The sequence below is a fragment of the Mustela nivalis genome (genome assembly GCF_964662115.1).
Source record: "Mustela nivalis genome assembly, chromosome: 5".
Taxonomy (NCBI): Eukaryota; Metazoa; Chordata; class Mammalia; order Carnivora; family Mustelidae; genus Mustela; species Mustela nivalis.
In genome coordinates this window covers 81,113,768-81,136,217 of record NC_139024.1, presented here as the reverse complement: position 1 = coordinate 81,136,217, position 22,450 = coordinate 81,113,768, and the positions used below count along the sequence as shown (strand labels likewise).

Genomic DNA, 22,450 nt, shown 5'->3' with positions numbered 1-22,450 from the left:
AAACGTTCAGGGCCGCGCCTCTTACAGAGAGGACGACCCCTCTCTGCTTCACAGACTAGCTTTTAAGGGCAAAGGCCATGTGGTTGGGCCTGGCCATGCACAGGTGGCCAATGAAATTGTAACACACAGAGAAAGTTGCATAGTCATGTTAAGTCATACAAAAGTGACCAATTGAATTACAATTTACCCGAATAGATATTTTAATTAGCCTATCACCTTGGTCAGAATTGGCGCTCAAAAGGCTCCCAAAGGGTGGGGCCCATACTCCTTGGTAGCTAGGGAGACAGTATGCACACCCCCACTGATTGGATGTCTCCACCTGTCCTGACCCACGCTTGTATTTGGGCCTTGTTACCTGGGACTGGTTTCCAGGACCTGTTTTTAAGTAAGTTCCCTGGGGGAAAGAGGGACAGGGACAGTTTAAGGGTTAAACAACAAGGTTATTGTTTAACCTGATGGATGCACTCTGGCTAAATAGGTCCTTACACTTTCATATCAGCATTCCCCCTCCAGCCTTAAAGGAAGTCCAGTAGCAAAGTCCTTGTTCCATACGTACATTTTTACAGTATCTGATTCTGACAATGTGTGGGAACTGTTCCAAAGTCCATTTCTTCATTGTCAGTTAATCATTTGACAAACACTATTATATGCTGGACTCGGTACCAAGTGGTGGGATAGAAGCTGAACAAGAAATGAAGCTTATAGTCTCCAGAGAACCACATAGAAAAATGATGCTGTGTTTCGTGTACATGGAGTGCTATGATTGTGTGAGGGCATCTAGTTGGGCTACGAGGTAAGGGAAGGCTTCCTGGAGGAGGTGACTCCTGAGGTCATTTTTGAACAGTAACTAGGTGTCTGCTGGACCAGGAAGGAAGGGAAGATCATTCTGAGCCTGTGGTATGTGGGAAGGCCCCTAGGCATGAAACAAACCCTCACAGTAGGGAAACTGAGCATTCTTCTACTTTTTTTTTTTTAAACTAAACATTCTTTGTGGCTATGCAAATGTACACTCCCTGAGGAAAGGAAGGAAACAAGGCTAAAAGGGGTTGACAAATGGTCAGATTATGAACAGGCATTCCACTAAGCTAATGGATTTGAATTTTGTCCAAATTGCTGGGGGAGCCATTGGTGGGTTCATAGCCAGGAAATGATAAGTTAGGTTTGTAGGGCACTCGGGCAGCTTGAGAAGGGTGTACTGAAGTAGGGCCAGACTGGGATGGAAAATCCAGTTCAAAGACCACTGTAGAGACCATACTGAGATGTAGATGAGCCTGGGCAAGGCTTAGTGATATAATGGAATGGGGAAGGGCAAGAGGGGATTTAGGAGATAGTACGGCAAGACTTCATGACAGTAGGGTAGAGAGAGGTGCAGTGTAGACATCTCCCAGCCTTTGCTTGAGTGCCTGGGTCAAATATAACATCATTCAGGGAGCCAGGTATCATAGCCAGCGGGAGATGTGGGTGGGTGGGGTTGGAAGCACAGTGTGTCTGATGCATCTCTGCAACATCAAGAGTTGGGATTCAGGATTATCTGGAAGTTCTGTGGAAGAAAAAGAGGTCAGAGAGCCATTGGTAGTATCAATGAGAGCAGAAGCCAAATATGCAGATGAGATTAACCAGGGATCGTGAACTGAATAAGAAAAGCAAAGACCCAAGGTCAAGGCTCTGGGCAAAACCCACAGTTAAGGGGCCATTGGTATTAGATGTTAAATGTGGTCATGGGAGTTAATTAGACTCACTGTGGTAACTATTTTGTGATGCATACAAATATTGCATCATGGTATGCACTTGAAATTAATATAATGTTCTATATCTATTTTAGCTCAATAAAATCAAAACAAAATAATAATAAATGAAATAAAATTATGAGTCTGTAACTCCAGAAAACTAGATGAAATAACAAATTTAGGCAAAATTCTGACATTTTCCTGTTATGATTCCAAACATCTTTAAAAAAAAAAAAAAGAGGCAGTTGGGAAATAGTCACAAAAGGACAAATATCTTATAATTCCACTTATAAGATGTACCTAAAGTAGTCAAATTCATAAAGACAGAAAGTAGAATGGTGGTCCCTGTGGCTGGACGGAGGGGTAAAAGGAATGGGGGAATTTCTGTTTAATTGTAGAAGAGTTTTAGTTTGAGAAGACAAGAAAGTCCTAGAGAGGAATAGTGGTGATGCTTGCACAACATTGTGAATCCACCATGCCACAGAAATATACACCTGACTTGGTTGATTTTATGCTGTGTGTATTTTGCCAAGAAAAAAAAAAAAAAAGATTGAATAGGTTTTGTGTTTATAGAAACTATTCAGAGAAGCTATGTTTCTCAAACTTCACCAGTTAAAATATGAAAAAAAAAAAAGAAAGAAAAGAAAAATAAAATAAAGCAAAGAAAGGAAGGAAGAAAAGAAAAAAAGGGCAGGCAATTGGTGGAAGAAGCCTATAGAAGAAATGGAGAAGCAGAGGTGGGCAAAAAGAAGCATTCTTCTAGAAGCAGAAAGAATAGAAGGTCAACAGTGTCAAATGCTGCAGAGGGTTCAGGTAAAATAAGCATAGAGCAAAGTCCATGGGCTCCGGAAAATGCAGGAGACATGGAAGTTTTTGTTGCCTTAGTAAAAGCTGTTTCAGTTGGCAGCACGGGGGCAGAAACTACATTTTAGCAAATTAAAGAGTGAATATAGAGCAAAATGGACTTTTAGACAAGAAATCAAATCTCTTCTTTATCAAGGGTTTAGAAGGCTATATGAGGTTGACAGAGATCTTAGTTTTGTTTTTGCTTTGCTTTTAAAGATGAAAGTTCTTCGAGCATGTTTCTATGCAGGAAGATAACCTAATGGGGATGGAATCCGAGTGTGAGGAGAGAAATCAGACTTAGATGGGAATGCGGGGGGGGGGGGCACATGAATTAGGCAAAAAAGGAGAAAGAAATGTCTTCAGAGGATATATACTCATAGGGCAAAAAGGAAGTTGGGGAGGTTTTCATTGGGTAATGTTTATTTTCTCATTGAGGAATAAGAAAGAGGAAGGTGGCAAGAGAGGGGATTTAAGGAGAGGCAGTTCTGTGCATCTTTTCCAGGCTTATGGCAGCTTCAGGGAAGGAGCAGAGAATTTGAAGAGTTGAGTTTATTAGGCCAGGAGTTTTGTTAGATATAGTCACTGAAGAGCAAAGGAGATTAAGGAATCATTTAAGAGAATGATTGAAATGAGGCTCTATGGGCTGAAGCTATTGAGGGGAAGTTCAAAATCCTATAGTAAATGGGAAGAAATATAGAAAAATTTCAAGGTTTATTTTAAAAGATAAGTAACATCTAGGGAGAGAGGGAAATAGGAAGATTTCCATGAAAAAAAAAAAAAAAAGAAATACTATGAGGGGCGCCTGGGTGGCTCAGTGGGTTAAACCTCTGCCTTTGGCTCAGGTCATGATCCCAGGGTCCTGGGATCGAGGCCCACATTGGGCTCTCTGCTCAGTGGGGACCCCGCTTCCTCCTCTCTCTCTCTGCCTGCCTCTCTGCCTACTTGTGATCTCTGTCAAACATATAAAATCTTTTTAAAAAAAAAAAAAAAGAGAGAGAGAGAGAGATTGAGAAAAGTACTATGCAAGAATCCCAGAAGTGAAAGAGAATGTGTGTTGGCTTCATTCAGTTCAGGGACCTCATCCCATTGAAGAAAACATGCTGCAGTAGGAAGGAGGGAGTGGGGAATGGAGTGAATGCATGCAGGTTGAATGAGAGGTTGAAGGTGGGAGATAATTGGTGCCATTAAAATGATTCCTGGGCCCAGTTCTAACACATATGTGGAGGGGGGCATCCCCTACACAACACCAAGCAATTTCAGGCAACAGTAGGATGCCCAAGAATTCAACGAAATTCTGACGCTATCTACTTAGAGATAGCATCAGAATCCACAGTTTAAGGATTCAGTCCTGTAAGAACCCTCCCTGCCCCTCACCCCAACTTCAGCAGCCAGTCATAAATCCCAGACTGTTACTGTGCTTCTGATAACAGACTGCAGAGGGGAAGTAACCATGACCCTCTCCTTGGACTTCAAATACCAGTCACAAATCCAGGGTGTTGTTTGTACTTCTGACTGGCTATAAATCGGAGGTTCCCACAGCCCCCTCTTCGGGTTCGCTTAATTGGCTAAAAGGGCTCACAGAACTCAGAGAAACATTTTACTTACCAGATCACCGGTTTGTTACAAAAGCATCTAACTAGAACGGCCAGAAGGTAGTGCTGCATAGGGCAAGGTCTGGGGAAAGGGCGTAGACCCTCCATGCCATCCAGGTAAGCTGCTCCCTAGCACTTCCCCCTTGTTCACTCACCCAGAAGCTCTAAAACCCAGTCCTTTTGGGTTTAATGGGGACATCATTATATGGGCATGACTGATCTTAGTGATCATTGAGTAAATGATTGAACTCAATCTCCAGCCTCTGTTTTCTCACCACAGGTCAGGGGGTGGGACTGAAAATTCTCACCCTGTAATCACAGCGTTGTTTCTCCTGGGAACCAGCCTCCAACTTTAGGTATGATTCAAAAGTCATCTCATCAATATAACAAAAGTCATCTTTTTTTTTTTTTTTTTTTTTTTTTTTTTTTTTTAAGATTTGATGTATTCATTTGATAGAGAGAGACACAGCAAGAGAGGGAACACAAGCATGGGGAGTGGGAGAGGGAGAAGCAGGCTTCCCCTTAAGCAGGTAGCCCGATGAAGGGGTTGATCTCAGGACCCTGGGATCATGATCTGAGCCGAAGGCAGATGCTTAAAAACTGAGCCACCCAGGCTCCCCAAAAGGCATCTTTATTTTTCTCATCACTTGGGAAATTCCAAGGGGTTTAGGAGCTGGAAGCCAGGAACCATGGACAAAGACTGAATATAGGAGAAATATATTTCTTACATCAACCTTAAAAATAAAATATTTGACTGGAAAAATATGGGTTTATTCAGGAATAGCAGAGAATTGTAAATTGGGACATGCAAGCTCTGACAAAACCATAGGCAAGTCTAAAGTGCAGGTCAGTTTTAAGAGGAAACTGGGAGGGGTTGTTTTGAACAAAAGATCACTAAAGAAGAGTCCAGGATGGTGAAATTTCTTATGGCTGCAGGGAGTGATTAATGTGTTGTTGCTGGGACAGGCAGGGATCTTCCTTCTTTTTTTTAGGAGCAGAAGGTAAATTTCCTTGTGAAAAGTATCCTCCTGGGTAGAGGTAAAAATGATCTTCCTCCTCCCTGCTGGTTATGCAGGATGCAATGAGTTGTCTGTGCCTGAGAGCTACCACCTCAGGGGCTTCCAGACTCTATTTTCAGTGAAGTTTCCTTTACTTAGTTTCACATGTGGAAATCATACTATCACAGCTATTCATTGGATTAGTGAAGAGTCATTTCAGGATAAAAATACTGATTTCAGTTTTAGCATTTGGGGTTTGAGATGGTTTGTGTGATATGTAAGTAGGGATGTTTAATAGACAGTAATCTATACTAGTTGGAAGTTCTGGAAAAAGACTTTGTCCTGCATATGAATGAATCTTAAAGTCAGTAGCTTACAGATAATAACTTAAGCCATAGAAATAGGTAGATTGGGTGCCTGGGTGGCTCAGTGGGTTAGGCCACTGCCTTCGGCTCAGGTCATGATCTCAGGGTCCTGGGATCGAGTCCTGCGTCGGGCTCTCTGCTCGGCAGGGAGCCTGCTTCCCTCTCTCTCTCTGCCTGCCTCTCTGTCTACTTGTGATCTCTCTCTGTCAAATAAATAAATAAAATCTTTAAAAAAAAAAAAGAAAGAAAGAAATAGGTAGATTGCCTACAGAGAAGTTGTAGAGCAAAAGAGAAGAATTAAAAACAGAGCCCAGAGGATCACAACTAAGGGACTCATGAAGAAAAGGTTTCATGCAAAAGATACAGAGAAGGAACAGAGTAAAAAACCCCCAGAGTACTGAAACCAAAGAAAGAAAACTTTAAGACAGTCGTCTGTGTTATAAGTTTTATACCTGATAAATTTGAGTGAACAAAATAAAGATCAAAAGTGTCTGTAGGGCTTAGCAACCAGGGTGTCCTCAGTAACTTTGGAAAAAGCAATTTCTGTGGAGTGGGAAGTGGGAACAGTGTGGGCAGAAACCTGGCTGCATAAAATTGATGAGTGGGTAGAGGTTAGAAGAAGGAGACAGTAAGTGTAGACAACACTGTCAGAAACCTCACTGTGAAGAGAAAATGCCTTTAACTAGAAGGTATTCATTCCTCTGACATAAACTCAGAGGTAGCATTATTTTTTTCCTTTTTTTCCAGAAGAGAAAGGCTTGAACATGTCTAAATGCTTACAATAAGGAGACAGTCGAAAGGAGAGGATAAAGTACAAGAGGCAGTGATACTTTCTTGATCAAGCTCCTTGAAAATCAAGGGCTCCAGGATCCAGCACAGAGGTGAAGAACGTAGCCTTCAGAAGGGGGAAGGATACCTCCCTTCTGGAAGGTAAGAAGGAACAAAAGAGATAAATTTGTGAGATCAGTGTGGGAAACTGAGGGAGCGCTCCCCAGTGGCTTCTGTGGTCTCTGTGGAGTAAGCATGTAATGAAAGAAGGGTGGTAGAAATGGTAGAGGTGATGGTCAGAAATAGGAATAGGATATTTTGATATGCGTATTTCAGAAGGCGCTCAGCTTTTTGTGATAAGGACCATGGGAGTTGAAGAAGAGTTGACGAAGAGATCCTTGGAACTAAGGAATAGAGCTATTGAGACATTTGGTAACTCTTTATTTGAATATTTAAATGAAAGTAGTCATAGAAAATGGTAGAAGGAGAAACAGTGAGTCAGACATGAAAATGATCACTTAATGAAGGGAATTGGCAGCAGATCTGTAGATGACAGAAGTAAAAAGTTGTCAAATATGATGTCTTGGGTTTAAAAGATGTAGTTTTTTAGAAGTGGTGATATGGAGCACTTTTTCATGTGTCTGTTGGCCATCTGGATGTCAAGAAGGCATCTTTTTTTTAGGTGGGAGAGACTTGCGTATGCTTGAATATCTATAGGACAAGGAAGAAGTTTGATGTATAGGAGAGAGAAGAGAAAAAAATGATATTATAAATAGTTTCCAACACGATACAGTTGGTTATTTTTTTCTCAGAGAACACATGGGAAAACTTGGTTGGGATGTCAAAGAGTAGAATAACAGGAGAAAGAGTCTGGGAGGTAAAGATAGTTGTCTTTGTGGCTGACTCTGTAAAAACCTTTAATCTCAGATGTTTAGTTTTAACCAATCATGGTAATGTCCCTCCCCTTGCCTCTGTAGTCCAGAACCAGTATTTGACCCAATTATGACCAATGAGTAAGAAAGAAGTCTGCTCGTGGGTTTCTGGAAAGGAAGACATGGCTCCTTTCTTCTTCTGGTTGTTGGTGTATTTGGGCATGACATTCAGAAATGCAATATTCTGGCAGCCCTGAGGGGAGCCAACCTGAGGGCAGAACCAGCTCATTGAGGCTGGTAGAGAGAGATGGAAAGAAGATAAGTCTGTGCATCCAGATGGCCAACAGACTCATGAAAAAGTGCTCCACATCACCGGGCATCAGGGAAATACAAATCAAAACCACAATGAGATACCACCTCACACCAGTCAGAATAGCTAAAATTAACAAGTCAGGAAATGACAGATGCTGGTGAGGATGTGGAGAAACTGTTGGTGGGAATGCAAGCTGGTGCAGCCACTCTGGAAAACAGCATGGAGTTTCCTCAAAAAGTTGAAAATAGACCCAGCAATTGCACTACTAGGTATTTACCCTAAAGATACAAACGTAGTGATCCGAAGGGACACGTGCACCCGAATGTTTATAGCAGCAATGTCTACAATAGCCAAACTATGGAAAGAACCTAGATGTCCATCAACAGATGAATGGATAAAGAAGATAGGGTATATATATGCAATGGAATACTATGCAGCCATCAAAAGAAATGAAATCTTGCCATTTGCGACAATGTGGATGGAACTAGAGGGTATCATGCTTAGTGAAATAAGTCATTCGGAGAATGACAACTATCATATGATCTCCCCGATATGAGGAAGTGGAGATGCAACAGGGGGGCAGGGATTTAGTGGGGTGGGAGAAGAATAAATGAAACAAGATGGGATCGGGAGGGAGACAAACCAAAAGAGACTCTTAATGTCACAAAACAAACTGAGGGTGGCCAGGGTGTAGGGGTGTAGGGAGAGGGTCGTGGAGTTATGGACATTGGGGAGGGTATGTGCTATGGTGAGTGCTGTGAAGTAAACCTGTGTGTAAACCTGGTGATTCACAGACCTGTACCCCTGGGGCTAATAATATATTATATGTTTATTAAAAAAAATTTAAAAAAAGAAGAAAATAGGTCTATGATCACACATTTGAGACACTGTTAACTAATTCTGGTTCCTGCCCCATGCTTAGACTTTTTTATACAAAACAATACATTTCCTATTGTCTGAGCCAATCTGAGTCAAGGTTTTCAGCTACTCACAGTTGGATATGTCCTTAAAAATGCAGTAGAACTGGTTTTTCTCAAGAGAGTGTTGATGCAAGTGTGCTGGCTGGCTTCTAAGGCTTGATAATATTCATATTTTGAGATCTCTTCAGAAATCTACGGCCTTTTTATTGGTTCTAAATAGAAGTTTTATGCTATTTATTATTTCTGAATTGTATAAACCTCAGTGCTGGGTGACAGAGACATTATTTTAGGACTGAATAAATACACAAGTAGCTAATGCTTACAGGGTCTTATGACCTTGCAAAGTTCAACTCTAACTGAATTTGCCATGGAAAAAAAATGGCCTTCTGTAGGGTTTTTTGCCTTCATGAAACTTATTCATAAGCAGAGAATAAAAATAAAATCTTAAAAAAAAAAAAAAAAGAGGTGCCTAGGTGGCTTAGTGGGAAGCCTCTGCCTTTGGCTCAGGTCATGACCTTAGGGTCCTAGGATCAGTCCCACATTGGGCTCTCTGCTCAGCAGGGAGCCTACTTCCTTCTCTCTCTCTCTCTGCCTCCCTCTCTGCCTACTTGTGACCTCTCTGTCAAATAAATAAATAAAATATTTGAAAAAAATTAAGCAGAGAATATGGTATGTTCAAGTTGGAGTCACAAAATAACAAACTAGCATTAGGTACAAAATTGGGAGCTCACTTGGGTTTCCAGGTAAACAGAAATATCACAACCATATTTTCATATATATTTCAGAAAGAATAAGCAGAAATGATTTAAAAATAGAGTTTAGAAATAGAAGAGAAGTTGTTATTGGGTTGAAAGTAGGTTATTTGCCTTTTCAATATTTGACAATTCAATGTTGAAAGATAGCCAATGTAAGATAACTTATTCCCGTTGACTTTTAGCAACTCATTGACTTGTACAACCCTACAGGGACAGGGAAAGTCTACTATATCCAGCTGAATGAATAAACTCGACCATGTCCATGTTTAACTTTTGATTTGAAAACTGAAAAAAACCCCACCATATTTACTATCTTCCCTCCCCACTTTCATGCCAAAGTATGTTAATGAGAAAATAATGATTTCTTACTGTTTATTAATATTCTACTGCTATATTTCAACTTGACAAGATAGTGTTTGTTGGATTGTGGCTGGATTAATCTGTTGGGGAATTGAAGGTTTATCAATGAGGAAATGATAGATATCTCTATAGAATGGAAACATAATTAGCAAATTAATGAATCTACTTGTAGATATACTGTGAGAATTATTTGTTAGCTTAAATAAGAAACTGTTGCAGATCTTGACAATGGTCCCTAGCCTTCTGCCTTAGTTGCAATCTGCTCAGGAAGGTGTCTTGGCAACACTAAGAACTCAGTGTGTCAGGGTTACACTTCTATACTTTTCTTTCTTTTTGAAAAAAACAAAACAATACAAAACAAGAAAAAAAAACCCTATCTATCTATTTATCTATTTCTTTATTTATCATTGGTCAAATTTATACCTACCCATGGTTTGAAGAGTCACATCTGTAAGGTTTGTTAGGTAAAACAGTAGTGTTCCGTTTCCCTCTCTACTATTTTGCCCTTCACCACAGGCAATCACTTTCCACTCTCTTAGTTGATTCTTTTATTGATTTCTCACTATGGAAACTGTGGGGTTTGTTTTTTTTTTTTACTGTCCCCAAATATGCATATATACCATTTCATTCTCTCATCATTTATACATTTATCTAGATCAAAATTCAGGGTCTGCATTGTCGTGACTCAACAAACGCTGTTAAGAGCTTGGACAGTTAATGAACTGTAACCAATTTCTTCTCCTGCCTGAACAACTATTGGTTATTGCTGATGTTAATAATTGCCATTTTCTTAAAATTTCTTTTTATTTGTTAAATTCAATTACAAGTTTTCTACTAGTTGTCTAAATTTACTCTCAAGAGTTAAGATGCATTAGGTTTTGTTTGTTTTTGTCAATTTCATCTGGGAGAAGGACTCTCCCAGAGTCTTTTGGCATTTTCCAATGTGAAATATTTGTCCTCAATGACTTGTGCACACCTGTAGTTTTGAGATCTCCCAGCATCATCACAGGTATTCCCTTTGCTTCTCTTCTGTGTTGGATCTCTTTGTTCTTAGTTCTGCTTCTTCATTTAGACTCTAGTTTTGGTGGAATACATCAGGTAGCTTCCCCATAAAAGGTAAATGGAAGGTAAATATTGCAAGACGTTCTATGTCTGAACATATCTTTACCTATATTCATAGAAGATTGACAATTTGACTGGATATAAAATCCAAGAATGAAAATAATTTTCCTTCAGCATTCTGAAGATGGCCCACTGTCTTTTAATTTCCATTGTTGCTATTAAAAAGACCCTTACCATTCTGGATTTTTTTTTTCTTCTCTGGAAACTTAATTCTTTGTCTCCAAATTATTGGACTTACATGATAAGGTACTGGTGCTGTTTATCCTGTTTGGCCTTTTTAGACTCTTAACTCATACTTTTTAGTTCTAAGACATCATTGCATTATTTCATGGAAATTTCCTCCCATTTCTCTGTTCTCTTATGAAGAACACCTATTTTTCAAATGCTGACCCCCCCCTTAACTGACTTTCTGATTTTCTTACCATTTTTTCTCTATTTTCCTCTATTTTAAAAATAAATTTCTAAATGAATTTGTTAGATTTACCTTGCAAACCATCTATTGGGTTCTTCATTCCTCCTTCAAACATTTTAATTTCTGAATGTTTATTTTGTTTTCTGAATTTTATTTTTTGCATGTGTGTCATTCTGTTCCTATTTGAAGTTTTCAAAATATTCTTTTACTTCCTGAGAATATAAGTGATGTTTTTCAACTTTATTAAGGCATATTTTGTATATCATAAAATTCACCCATGTCATGCCTAAATTTATCTAATTATGCAATAATCATCATAAATCAGTTTTATTTCATTATGTATTATTTATTTACTACTTATGGGTTTTTCCCCCCAACTTTTAAATTTTTCTCTTGCTCCTTGTTTTGGGTGCTTTGTTCAAGTTTAAGATCTGGAAAGACCCTTTGTTAACAAGAGCCAGCAGGAAATTGAGGATCCCTTCCCTGTCCCCCGCCTACCTCCACTAAAGCAATCACCCTACCTCGTTGGCTGGATGCTGTGGGTCCTCTATGTGTGTGGACTTTGGATGAAAGGGTGACCTCCTTCTGTGGTTGCTGGGCTTGTGAATGCTGCAGTATCTTTTGACTGTCCACGTCCCTAAAATATTTTTAAATACTTTTCCACATTTCTAAAGTATCTTGCATACATAGCTCTTTGCCTTTATGGTTTCTTTTCCCACTTGGGATGGGGGGTATATAACAACTTCTTCCATGACTATGATGTTTTTTCCTTGCCACTTACAGTCTTTAAAGGTCTTGTGTGAGGTCTCGAAGAGCTACTGGCCCTCTGGGAAGACACCAGCACTAGTTGCATAGGCCTGGCTCAGCTTCTCCTCTTTTTCTATCTGTGTTTTGCTGGCAAGCCTACCAACATTGAGTACAGCTAGGGGAGAAGGGGTTTCTCTTCAGTAATTAATTATTTCCACTTCTGAAATATACTGTAGGTTTATGAGCAAGATGTCTGTATGGTTGGGCTTTCCACTGGAAGGGTGGAAAGTCAGCATTTCAGACTGGTAGTGGATGGCTACCACTTTGCCTTGTAGCTGCTGATCCTGTTACCTCCCTCAGTATACCTCTGAACTCTGCCGGTAGCAACCACCAGCTTGGGAGAGCAGCCTACTATTTGCTGTTCATCTGACCTTCTCACCTTTGTTCCAAACAACCAATAGTTTACATTCTATCTCCATAGATTTGCCTGTTCTGAACATTTCCTACAAGTAGAATCTTATGTTATGTGGTCCTTTGTGTCTGCCTTCCTTCACTTAGCAGAACGTGTTTCAAGTTCATTCATCTCAGCATATATCAGTAGTTTGTTCTTTTTTACTGGTGAGTAATAGTTTGTGGTATGACTATACCATATTTTTGTCTATCCATTGACAATTGTTGATTGGCTGTTCCATTGACTAACTGTTGATTGACTTTGAATTTTTTTCTAATTTGGGGTTATTATGAATAATGATTCTTCAAACATTTATTGCAAATCTCTGTGTGGGTATATGACATATTCATTTCTCTTGGGTAGATACCTGGAAGTGAGATTTCTAGGTCATATGGTAAATCTATTTTTAACTTTTTAAGAAACAGCCAAACTATATTTCAAAGTGGTTCACCATTTTATATTCCCAGCAGCAGTGAATCAGTGCTTCTGTTCTCTACATCTTGCCAACCTTAATAATTGTCTTTTTTATTATAGGCATCCTAGTGGGTGTGAAATGATATCTCATTGTGGTTTTAATTTACATTTCCCTACTGACTAATGATGTTAAGCATCTTCTTACATGTTAATTAGCCATTCATACATCTTCTTTGGTAAAATGTGTATTCAAATCTTTTGCCTATTTTTGAATGGTTTCCTTGCTGCTTAATGAGTTGTAAGAATTCTTTATATACCCTGGACCTGTTTATCTGTATATACCCTGGACCAGTATATATTCTTCACTGGACGTGTGTTTTACATATGTTTTCTTCCTGATTTGCTTGTATGTCCATTTCTTTTCTTTTTTTTTTTTTTAATTTTTATTTATTTACTTCAGAGAGAGAGGGAGTGCAAATGGTGGGGAGAGGGGAGAAGAGGCGGAGGCAGAGGGAGGGGGAAAAATTCTCAAGCAGACTTTGTGCCAAGCATTTTTCATGTATACATCTTGTACTACCTTTGTTACATCTCTTTCCTAAGGATTTTATTCTTTTTGATACTATTGTAAATGGAATTATTTCTTAATTTCATTTTTAGTTATGTTCATGACTAATGCACAGAAATACAATTAATTTGTGTATATCTATCTGATATTCTGCAACCTTGCTATATTTGTATGTTAGTTGTAGTAGTGTTTTGTTTTGTTTTGTTTTGTTTTTTCTAGATTTCTTAAGATATTCTATGTGTAGGATTATGTCATCTGTGAATAGAGATAGTTTTACTTTATCTTTCCTATCTGGATGCCTTTAAATACTTTTTCTTGCTGATTGGATTGGCTAAATCCTCCATACAGCATTGAGTGGAAATGGTGAGAACAGATATTCTTGGTTTATTCCTAAGTGGGGGGGGCATTTGGTTTTTAAATATTAAATATGGTTTTCACTGTAGTTTTTTTTTTCTTTTTAGATGATCATTCAGATTCAGGATGTTCCCTTCTATGAACAGTTTTATGAAAGATTTTATCAGGCATGTGTGTTGGGTTTTGTCAAATGCTTATGAAAAATTATTTTTATTTGATTAATATGGTGTATGACATTAATTGATTTTCAGATGTGAAGCCAACCTTGTGTGTTTCTAGGAGAAATCTCCCTTGGTTATGGTATAGAATCCTTTTTGTATGTTGTTGGAGTTGGTTTGCCGATGTTTTATTGAGCGTTTTTACATCTATGTTTCTGATCAATATTAGCGTTTTTATACAGCCAAATCTAGAATAGGTCTTACATTTTTAACTGGCTTAAAAAAAACAAAAAAGGAATATTTCTTGACATGTGAAAATTATATGGAACTTAAACTTCAGCATTTATGTATAAAGTTTTAAAATTTTTTTACTTAAATTAAATCAATTAACATATAATGTATTATTAGTTTCAGAGATAGAGGTCAGTGATTCATCAGTTTTATGTAATACTCAGTGCACATTACATCAGATGCCCTCCTTAAAGTCCATCACCCAGTTACCCCATTCCCCTACCCCCAACAACCCTGTTTGTTTCCTATGATTATGAGTCTTTTATGGTTTGTCGTCCTCTCTGATTGCATCTTGTTTTATTTTTTCCCCTCTTCTATCATCCTCTGTTTTGTTTCTTAAATCCCACATATAAGTGAGATCGTGTGATGATTTTCTTTCTCAGAATGATTTATTTCACTTACATAATACTCTCTAGTTCTATCCATGTCATTGCAAATGGCAAGTAAATAAACTTTTATTGAAACAGAGCCATATTCATTTACCTATTGCCAATGCCTGCGTTCACATTGCACCACCATTGTAGTTGCAACAGAGACTGTACAGCCTATAAAGTCTATAATATTTATTGCTTACTTTTTTAAAGAGAACATTAGTAACTTTTTCCCTGCTTCTTTATATTTGTAGTAATTTTTGTAGTAATTTTTGGCTACTTGCTGGATGTTGTGAGTATAGGCAATAGAGATTTTGGATGATGGTATCTTTCTTTCTCAACAGAACATCAAATTTTAATACAGAAGGCAATCATCAACTCGGTCAACTCTGTCCTGTTGAGGTTTGGTTTTTGGCTCTCTTAGGAAGAGTTCTCCATCCTAGAGCATAGCTCTTACTGCCATGACATGGTCCTTAAACTTAGGGTATAGCCTTTTTTTGAGTCTCTACCCAAAGCCTGGGAGTTCATCAAATACTCTGTATAATCACTGGAATTAATTACCAACCTCTGCCCTCCCAACACTGTGCTCCCTCTGAAATCTCTGTCCAGCTCTCCAGCTTTCTTTGCTGGGCCTAGAGTTTTGCGTGTACATGTAATTCTCAAGAGTTGACTCTGTGTGCAATTTTCACATTGAGTTTTTACCCTCCTTCTCTTAGGTTCCTCCTTTCTAGAACCCTCCCGAGCAAATCCCAGCAGTCTTTGCAATTCTAAACTCTGGGATCTGTCTCTACCCAGTGAAACTACCACTCTCTGATTGGGCACTATTTCTCAGCGTAAAGCTGAGATGAATATTGGGCTCACCTAATGTCCTAATGTGTTTCATTTCTTATATATTTCTTTCCTCTAAAGGATCATGGCCTTACATTGACTACTGTCTAATATTTAATATACCTTTTAGAATTATTGATGGGGACAGTTAATTCTAATGCCATCCACTCCATCATATCCAAATCCAGATCAATTATTTTTTTAAATACCTGTTATGCCAGATTCTTTGTATATATTATTGCTAGTCTGTGTGTGTCTTGTAGAGTATATATTATTTTCCTCATTTTTATTGATTAGAAAACTGTTACTCAGAAAGTTTTAAGAAGTGATTAAAATGAAACAAGCCAAGTCAATAGGGCTGAATTTGTAACTGAGATTTCTTTGGCTCCAATTTCTACTATAACATGCTAGAATTCTACTCAATCATAGTTTCTTCTCAGCTGGTCACTGACAAGACAGTATGTAAATTCCCACCTAGTCAATGTCAAGTTGGTATATAAATTCTGCACAAGTAGTGTATAAATTTCACTGACAAGTCAGTATATAAATTTACTACAATTTTACCAAAACTTTTACATTAATATTTTTGTGTATTAAAAATTTAGAGGGAGAGGTTATTGATGTCATCAGTTTAAAAGGATAAAAGAGGTTTATTTGAGGATTTTGCTACCCTATTCAGAGATAATTGATATCCCTGAATCTCTGATTAAACTCGTAAGCATTATGTTACTGATTTTTTTTTTTAAGATTTTATTTATTTATTTGACAGACAGAGATCACAAGTAGACAGAAAGGCAGGCAGAGCTGGGGGAAGTAGGCTCCCCATGGAGCAGAGAGCCTGATGTGGGGCTCGATCCCAGGACCCTCGGATCATGACCTGAGCTGAAGGCAGAGGCTTTAACCCACGGAACCACCCAGATGCCCCTCCATTATGTTTTCTTAAAGCTGTATGTAAATTTGTATATTAATACTCCAACAAATCAAAATAATAAATTATCATATATACTGTCAAAAAAACCCAGTGAGTGTTTTTGGAACATTCCTATGAAATGAATGTTTGTGTCCACCTCCTCCTAACCCAAATTTATATGTTAAAACCTGAATCCCCAGTGTGATAGTATTTGGAGGTGGGCCTTTGGGAGATAATTAGGTAATGAGGGTAGAGCCTTCACGAATGGTATTAGTACCCTTATAAGAGACATGAGAGAGATGGTGGTCTTTCTCCACAGCAAGAAGGTGAACATTTGCAAATCAGGAGGAAGGCTCTCACCAGACACCAACTATACTGGTGCCTTGATCTTGGCCTTTCCAGGAACTGAGAAATAAATGTTTGTTAAGTTGATGACATTTGTTATAGCAGCCTAAGCAGACAAATACAGGAATCGTTCTCATATTTGTGTGTGTGTGTATATATATATATATATATATATATAATGTCTTGAGATAAATATATATATATATATATGTGTATATATATGTCTTGAGATATTAAGATAATTACGAGGAAACTGATACTATCAGTGCCCTTACTGAATAAGGCAAGCTTTCTGTTGTCAAGGACTTACCATGTCACCATGACAGAGATATGCTATTCTATGCTTTTGGAAATGGAACGCTTGGCAAATAATACTTAGACATTTTTAAGCTATGGTAATGTAGTGTGACCCTGGAAAATTAGGCCTTATTCACAACTAATAACACTTATCTCCGTCTCTAGTGTTCCAGGTCTCTTATCAGGAAAGGTCAATTATAAACCTACAGACAGTATTCAGAGTTTCCCCCCAATGAGATAACATTTACAAAACACAAAAGAAAAAATTACATAAACAGAAGAGGGGTGTAAAATGTGAGAGCAGTCCTTGATACCTCTTGCTTACTGTCTGTTTCCTTGCTCTGTGCATACTGTCCACAGACTGTAATGATGAGGTTCTGGCAATTTGACTTCCCAATTATCTTATCCATTGCTCGGATATAAATGTAAAGACCTACACATTCTTCTCCTTTCCCTTTCCCATCTCTTTAAGTTTCCCACCAGCTTTGCTTTCTTCTCTCCTGTGTGAATTCAATCACGTGAATCAAAACTCGGTTGCCCTTTCATTCTCGATGCCATGTAGCATGTTTTGAGTAGATTCAAAAAGACTTAGGAGAGAAAGAAAAAGAGTAAGAGAGTGGCATGGGAAGAGCAGATGGGCCACTGGGCATTTGGAGCAGCGCAAGCAATTCCAGGCGACTGCTCAGCAATTTGGAGAGAATCGTCACTTACTTCTGGAGCACGACAGTAAAGCTTTTACCCAGTACAACACACAGGTGCAGTCCCTGCAAAACAGAGGAGACAAAATGCCTGGTGACTGTGAGGACTGAGACACAGGCCAAATCCTTCTCTTCCCTACCTGAGAGGAACTCTCTTTAAAATGAGCACCCTTAAAGAGGGTGTAGCTGATAGTCACCTTCTACTTCCTAGAAGAATCCAACGGAGCTAGCACTTGTTTAAGTGAAAATCAGATGATGTAAATAGTATGAGTGGAATGGAAATTTTGCCATGGTCAACACTAACCACACCTGGTCAAAGAGGGATGAACTGAACAGTAAGCACCTTCCTGGAATCCACATGCTCCAGCTAAAAAACTGCATACAGACCCACAGCTTATTGCCTTTATCCCCTTTTCTTTAGTTCCGAGCTCATGGAAGATGGATTTTGAGGCCCAGGAGGCAGCAGGGGAAAGGGAAGTAGGCCTTCCACATATCTCTTTTGTTTAATTCCATATCAAACGGCCACTCAGACATGTGTCCTTTTAACAGCTGTTCTACTTACCTCTCAAATGCTATTTTGCTACTTTTTAGGAGACAAGCATGAAGCACAGAATTGGAAGACAAGAATGGGCCTGAGACTGTAACCCCTTCACAAGAAAGAAGAATGAAAACCCAAGGCTTGCACCCGCATTAGGTCTCTTCTTAACAGCAGGATTGAAATTTTTCATCTCTCATCTTGTTCCTCTCCCATCCTGGCTTTCTTCCCTCCTGACTCAGTGGAGAGTTAGATAATTTGGGTTCAACAGTCCAACTAGAGAAATGACCAGACACAAACGCGGACACTGAAGTGCAGACACAGCCCTGAGTTGTGATGTGCCAGAAACATTCAAAAGGAAAGAGGCCAAATGTGAAGGAAGAGGGCACTCAAGCAACCAGTCATTCAAGGCACACATGTGAAATAACCACAAATGTTGTTTTAATAGAGAGATTCCTACCACGATTTGCTGCCAGGTTGAGATGAAGTGCATTGATTAATATTGCCCCCATTAGGTGGGTCCCCCAAGGGCAAACTCATTGTGAACTATTAGAATCTTATCGCCCATGAGGTTACAAGCTTTGATCCCATTTGCAACAATTCTTCAGAGTATCTGGTACAAAACTAAGGTGGAAAAATCTGAGTAAAGGGTTCTTGAGAAAGAACAGGGCAGCATGTTAATTATAAAAGGGAAAATGCTCTAATTTGGGTTAAGTTTTGTAGAAAAAAGACCTCAGGGATATTTCAGGTAGTAACCGGGTTTTACATAAATTGGAATGTAGATTGGAGAGTTTTTTTGGACAGCTGTTTCCTCAAATTTTTGATAATTAAAAAAAGAACTCCCAATATTGTTAAAGGGGTGGCAACTTCTTAACCAAACAATGAATCCCATCTTTTCATCCTCCCCTCTCCCTTGGGTTAATCAGACATAGTCCATTCCTTTCTCGAATGTTATTTTTTCTCCAACCCCACTCTCCTTGGCAAATCACCAGTATTTTTTATTTGTGCATTTGGATTCAGTGGCGATATTAGCATGCCGTTCTGTAGACATACTTATCTTTTAACCATATTCAGGGCCAATAATTCCACACGCTGACTAAAGTGGAAAAAATTTCAAAATGCCTATCATTTTCCACAGTAGGATCCCTATCCAGACAGTCTAGATAAAGGAAAATGTGAAAAATAGAACTCCCTTAAGAGTCAGTTATTAACTGGAATCTGGAGCAATCGGTGTAAGAGATGCCTGGGACAGGAAACCAGGTTTCCTTTGAAAGAAATACGGTCTTGTTTAGGTCTAAGGTTTCTGTGCCAGGTTCTCAGGGGCTTTCCCCTTTGGGGGTGCAGATCCTCTGGTCAGAGACCCCTTGAAGAAGCCCGCAGGGCCCCCTGCTGGGTGCTTTGCCTCATTTAATTCTTACTACACCACGGGGAGAAAGACGCAAAGCCTCCGTTGCACAAAGGAGGATGTGTCTCAGAATGTAAGTACATAAATTGCTTAGGGAATCTCTGCTAATAAGTTTTAGAGGCACAATTGGAAGTCGAATCTGCCTATGTTTCCTTCACAGCCCTACAAGCTGCAGACGTGGAGTTGGTCTGACATGCTTTTTCCAGTTTCCAGAATGAATTCTTTGCGCGAAGTTGCTTCTCCTCCAATTTCCTCCAGGCCCATTACGGTGAGTGTTGGGGTAATAGGATACTGGAGTTTGGGTTTTTAATTCCGGACCAGCGCCTTGTCTTCGCGTCCCGGCGCTGTCCCGGGAAGGTGGTGCTAAGGTTCCGCGGTGTCGCGGCAGGAGCGGGTAGTCACCTCCAACTAAAGGGGAAGGGCCTATCCCCAGCCTCACGCGAACAACAAACAAAAGACAACAAAACAAAAGACAACAAAACAAATCCTCGCAACCCCGAGCTAGGCAGGGCCTCCGGTGGACCGGGGAGAGGAGGGTCGCGGCAATGATGCGCCTCGGGAGCGCCCTCTGGCGAAGACGGAGCGCGCGTGTCCCCGCCCTGGCCCCCCTTCGCCGCCGCCGCCGCCGCGGCGCCCCCGCCCGGCTCTCCGGGTTCACTCTCGGTCTCTCACTCCGTGAGACACAGACGGCAGCTTTCCGAGCGAGCGGGGGACAGGCTGAGGCGGCGCCAGCACAACTGCGCCGCTCGCCCGGAGAGGACCTGGGCGCCGGGAGAGAAGGCAAAGCCCGGAGCCCCATCCCCTCTCTTCCCGGGGCTCTCCCGAGCCGACGGGCAGCTCGGCGGCCGCGCGCGGCCCCCTTTGCGGCCACTTCGCGGGGTGTGCCAGGACTTGGGGAGCGGCTCTGGAAGAGCCGGGGCGGGAGAAGGCGGCGGCGGAGAAAGGGGGCGCGCACCAGGACGGGAGAGGAGTGAGTGGCGGGCTGGGCGGCGGCGGCGGCGGCCGTAGCCGCGGGTACCTCCCGGCCTCGCCGCTTCGCAGGCAGCACCGCCTCCCGGGCCGCGGCCGCCCGGCCGGGTCCTCTGCGCGTTCCCGGGCTCCGAGCCGGCGCACGATGCGCCCGGCTGGGTTCTGATCGCCGCCGCGCCGCCGCCTCCGCCGCGATGATCCCCCCCGAGCCGCCGCAGCAGCAGCTGCAGCCGCCGCCGCCGGCCCCGCCGAACCATGTGGTGACCACCATCGAGAACCTGCCGGCCGAGGGCAGCGGCGGCGGCGGCAGCCTGTCCGCCTCCTCCAGGGCTGGCGTACGCCAGAGGATCCGCAAAGTGCTGAACAGGTGAGCGGCGGCGGGGGCGCCGAGCGAGGGCTGCGGGAGCCGGGCCCGGGGTCTCGCCGGACCCCCAGCGGCCCTGAGGCCCCTTGGGACGGAGTCGCGGCCGAGGGACACTGAGGAGACCTGGCGACGACGCGCCCCGCGCCTGCTGGGAGGCCGTGGCAGCTTTGTCCCAGAGCGGGCAGCCCTGGGGCGCCCGGGCTGCCGGCTGGTCCGAGGCGGGAGTTAGGGGAGAGGCGGGGTTTGCCGCCCGGCTGCCGTGTGTCTGCACTCACACCCTCGCACACGCGTGTTGCCTCGGTCCCCTTACCCACTCGGACCCCAGCTTTGCGCCCAGGGAACAGGGGGGACCCAAGGGTGGAGCGGGCGGAGGCGGGAAGACGCGGGGCTGCGGGGATGGCGAAGAAGTCGCCGGCCTCGCGCTGTCGCCCGCCGCGGCCGGATGTCTCCAGCCTCCACGCGAAGGGATGGAGTGAGTCGTGGCGACAGCCCGGGCGGGCAGGAGGGGACCCACTTCTGTCTGACGCTCCAGTTGCCGCTCAGACTCGTCCAAGCTGAGACCAGGGAACGGGAGGCTGGAGGCCTGGATCAGACCCAGGCAAAGTGCAAAAATGTTGCGAGAAGGGTGTGAGCAGGAGGGGCCCGGTGATTCCAAGGCGGGCTAAAGCCAGAGGAGGCGAGCGCAGATCGCCGGCGCCTCCAGTGCTGGAATCTGCGCAGTGAATGGATCAAGGACGAGGCTTTTTAGGCTGCAAACACAGGTTGACGTGAAGATGGGGCCCCGGGTGCCCCTGACTCAACTGTTCCGTGGAGGCGACTTTTTCTACTTAAGGAACTTGAAATGGTTGAAGAGCTGACACTTAAAAAACCCCGAGGATTGGTTTTGTGTGTTTTTATTTAAGTGCGTGTGCGCTTTTTTGGTGCATGTGTGCGGGTAACTCTTAAGGTCGCTCTGTTCGTACAGGTTTCTGTGTAGCACAGTTTTGGGTGGCCGAGAGTCCCCATAGAGCTATGGGGGAATTCACATAGAACTCAATGGGGCTTAAAGCTATAGTAGGAGCACAAAATATGCACAGAAATAGGAGCTGAAAGATGGAGTATGGTTTAATTCAGGTATAACAAATCCCAAACCATTCCGGTCCTTTGCAAAGACTTTAACATGTACATTAGCTTATTTGTGGGTACTTCAGTATGTTTCCTTTTATCAGCAAACAAGAAGCAATTCACTGGGAGTGAGACAGGAGTTGGTAATACAAAGTCAAGATTCTACTTTCCTTTGAGTTGTAGCTTAGGATAACACCTTCCAAAATATTACATTTAAAAGACAGTGGCCAAAAGTTGAATCAAGAAGATGTTGGCTTACTACATGCTCTATAGGTTTCCTAGTCTTCACGAACACCTGTGGTTTTTTGAATCGTAAATATCTTGGCATTGGATGTTTAAATTTTTAAGCAGAGTATGTTAAATATTAATATCCCTCATCAAATTGGAAAAAAGCGTGATGCAGTCGTTCATTTATCTTTGCTTGATTACAAGTTCTTATTGATTCTGTGCAAATTGATATTTAATGAATCTTAGAGTCCAGAATAAAAAGATCACTGAGGAGACTTGGCTGTCATCATTTCTCAGCCAGTAACTAGCCACGTGGCGTGGGGGCAGAGCTGCACATCTCCCGGGGGCTTGGTTTCTGCATTTGTA

General features: G+C 41.7%; 1 protein-coding gene across 3 annotated transcripts in view; it reads left to right on the top strand.

Annotated features, from left to right (window-relative positions):
- Positions 1–19,668: 19,668 nt before the first annotated feature.
- The window catches only part of SLC35F1 (solute carrier family 35 member F1), a 394,338-nt gene continuing 391,556 nt past the window's right edge, over positions 19,669–22,450 (top strand). For 2 of the 3 annotated variants that reach the window (XR_014311866.1, XM_082730956.1), the window contains exon 1: positions 20,433–20,755. Coding sequence is in view for 1 of the 3 variants with exons in the window: in XM_082730956.1 (XP_082587082.1) it covers positions 20,583–20,755 (173 nt within the window). In the remaining 2 variants the exon portion in view is untranslated. Of the gene's footprint in view, positions 19,688–20,432; positions 20,756–22,450 lie in introns of those variants that run through there. The other variant, XM_082730957.1, reaches the window with a different exon arrangement.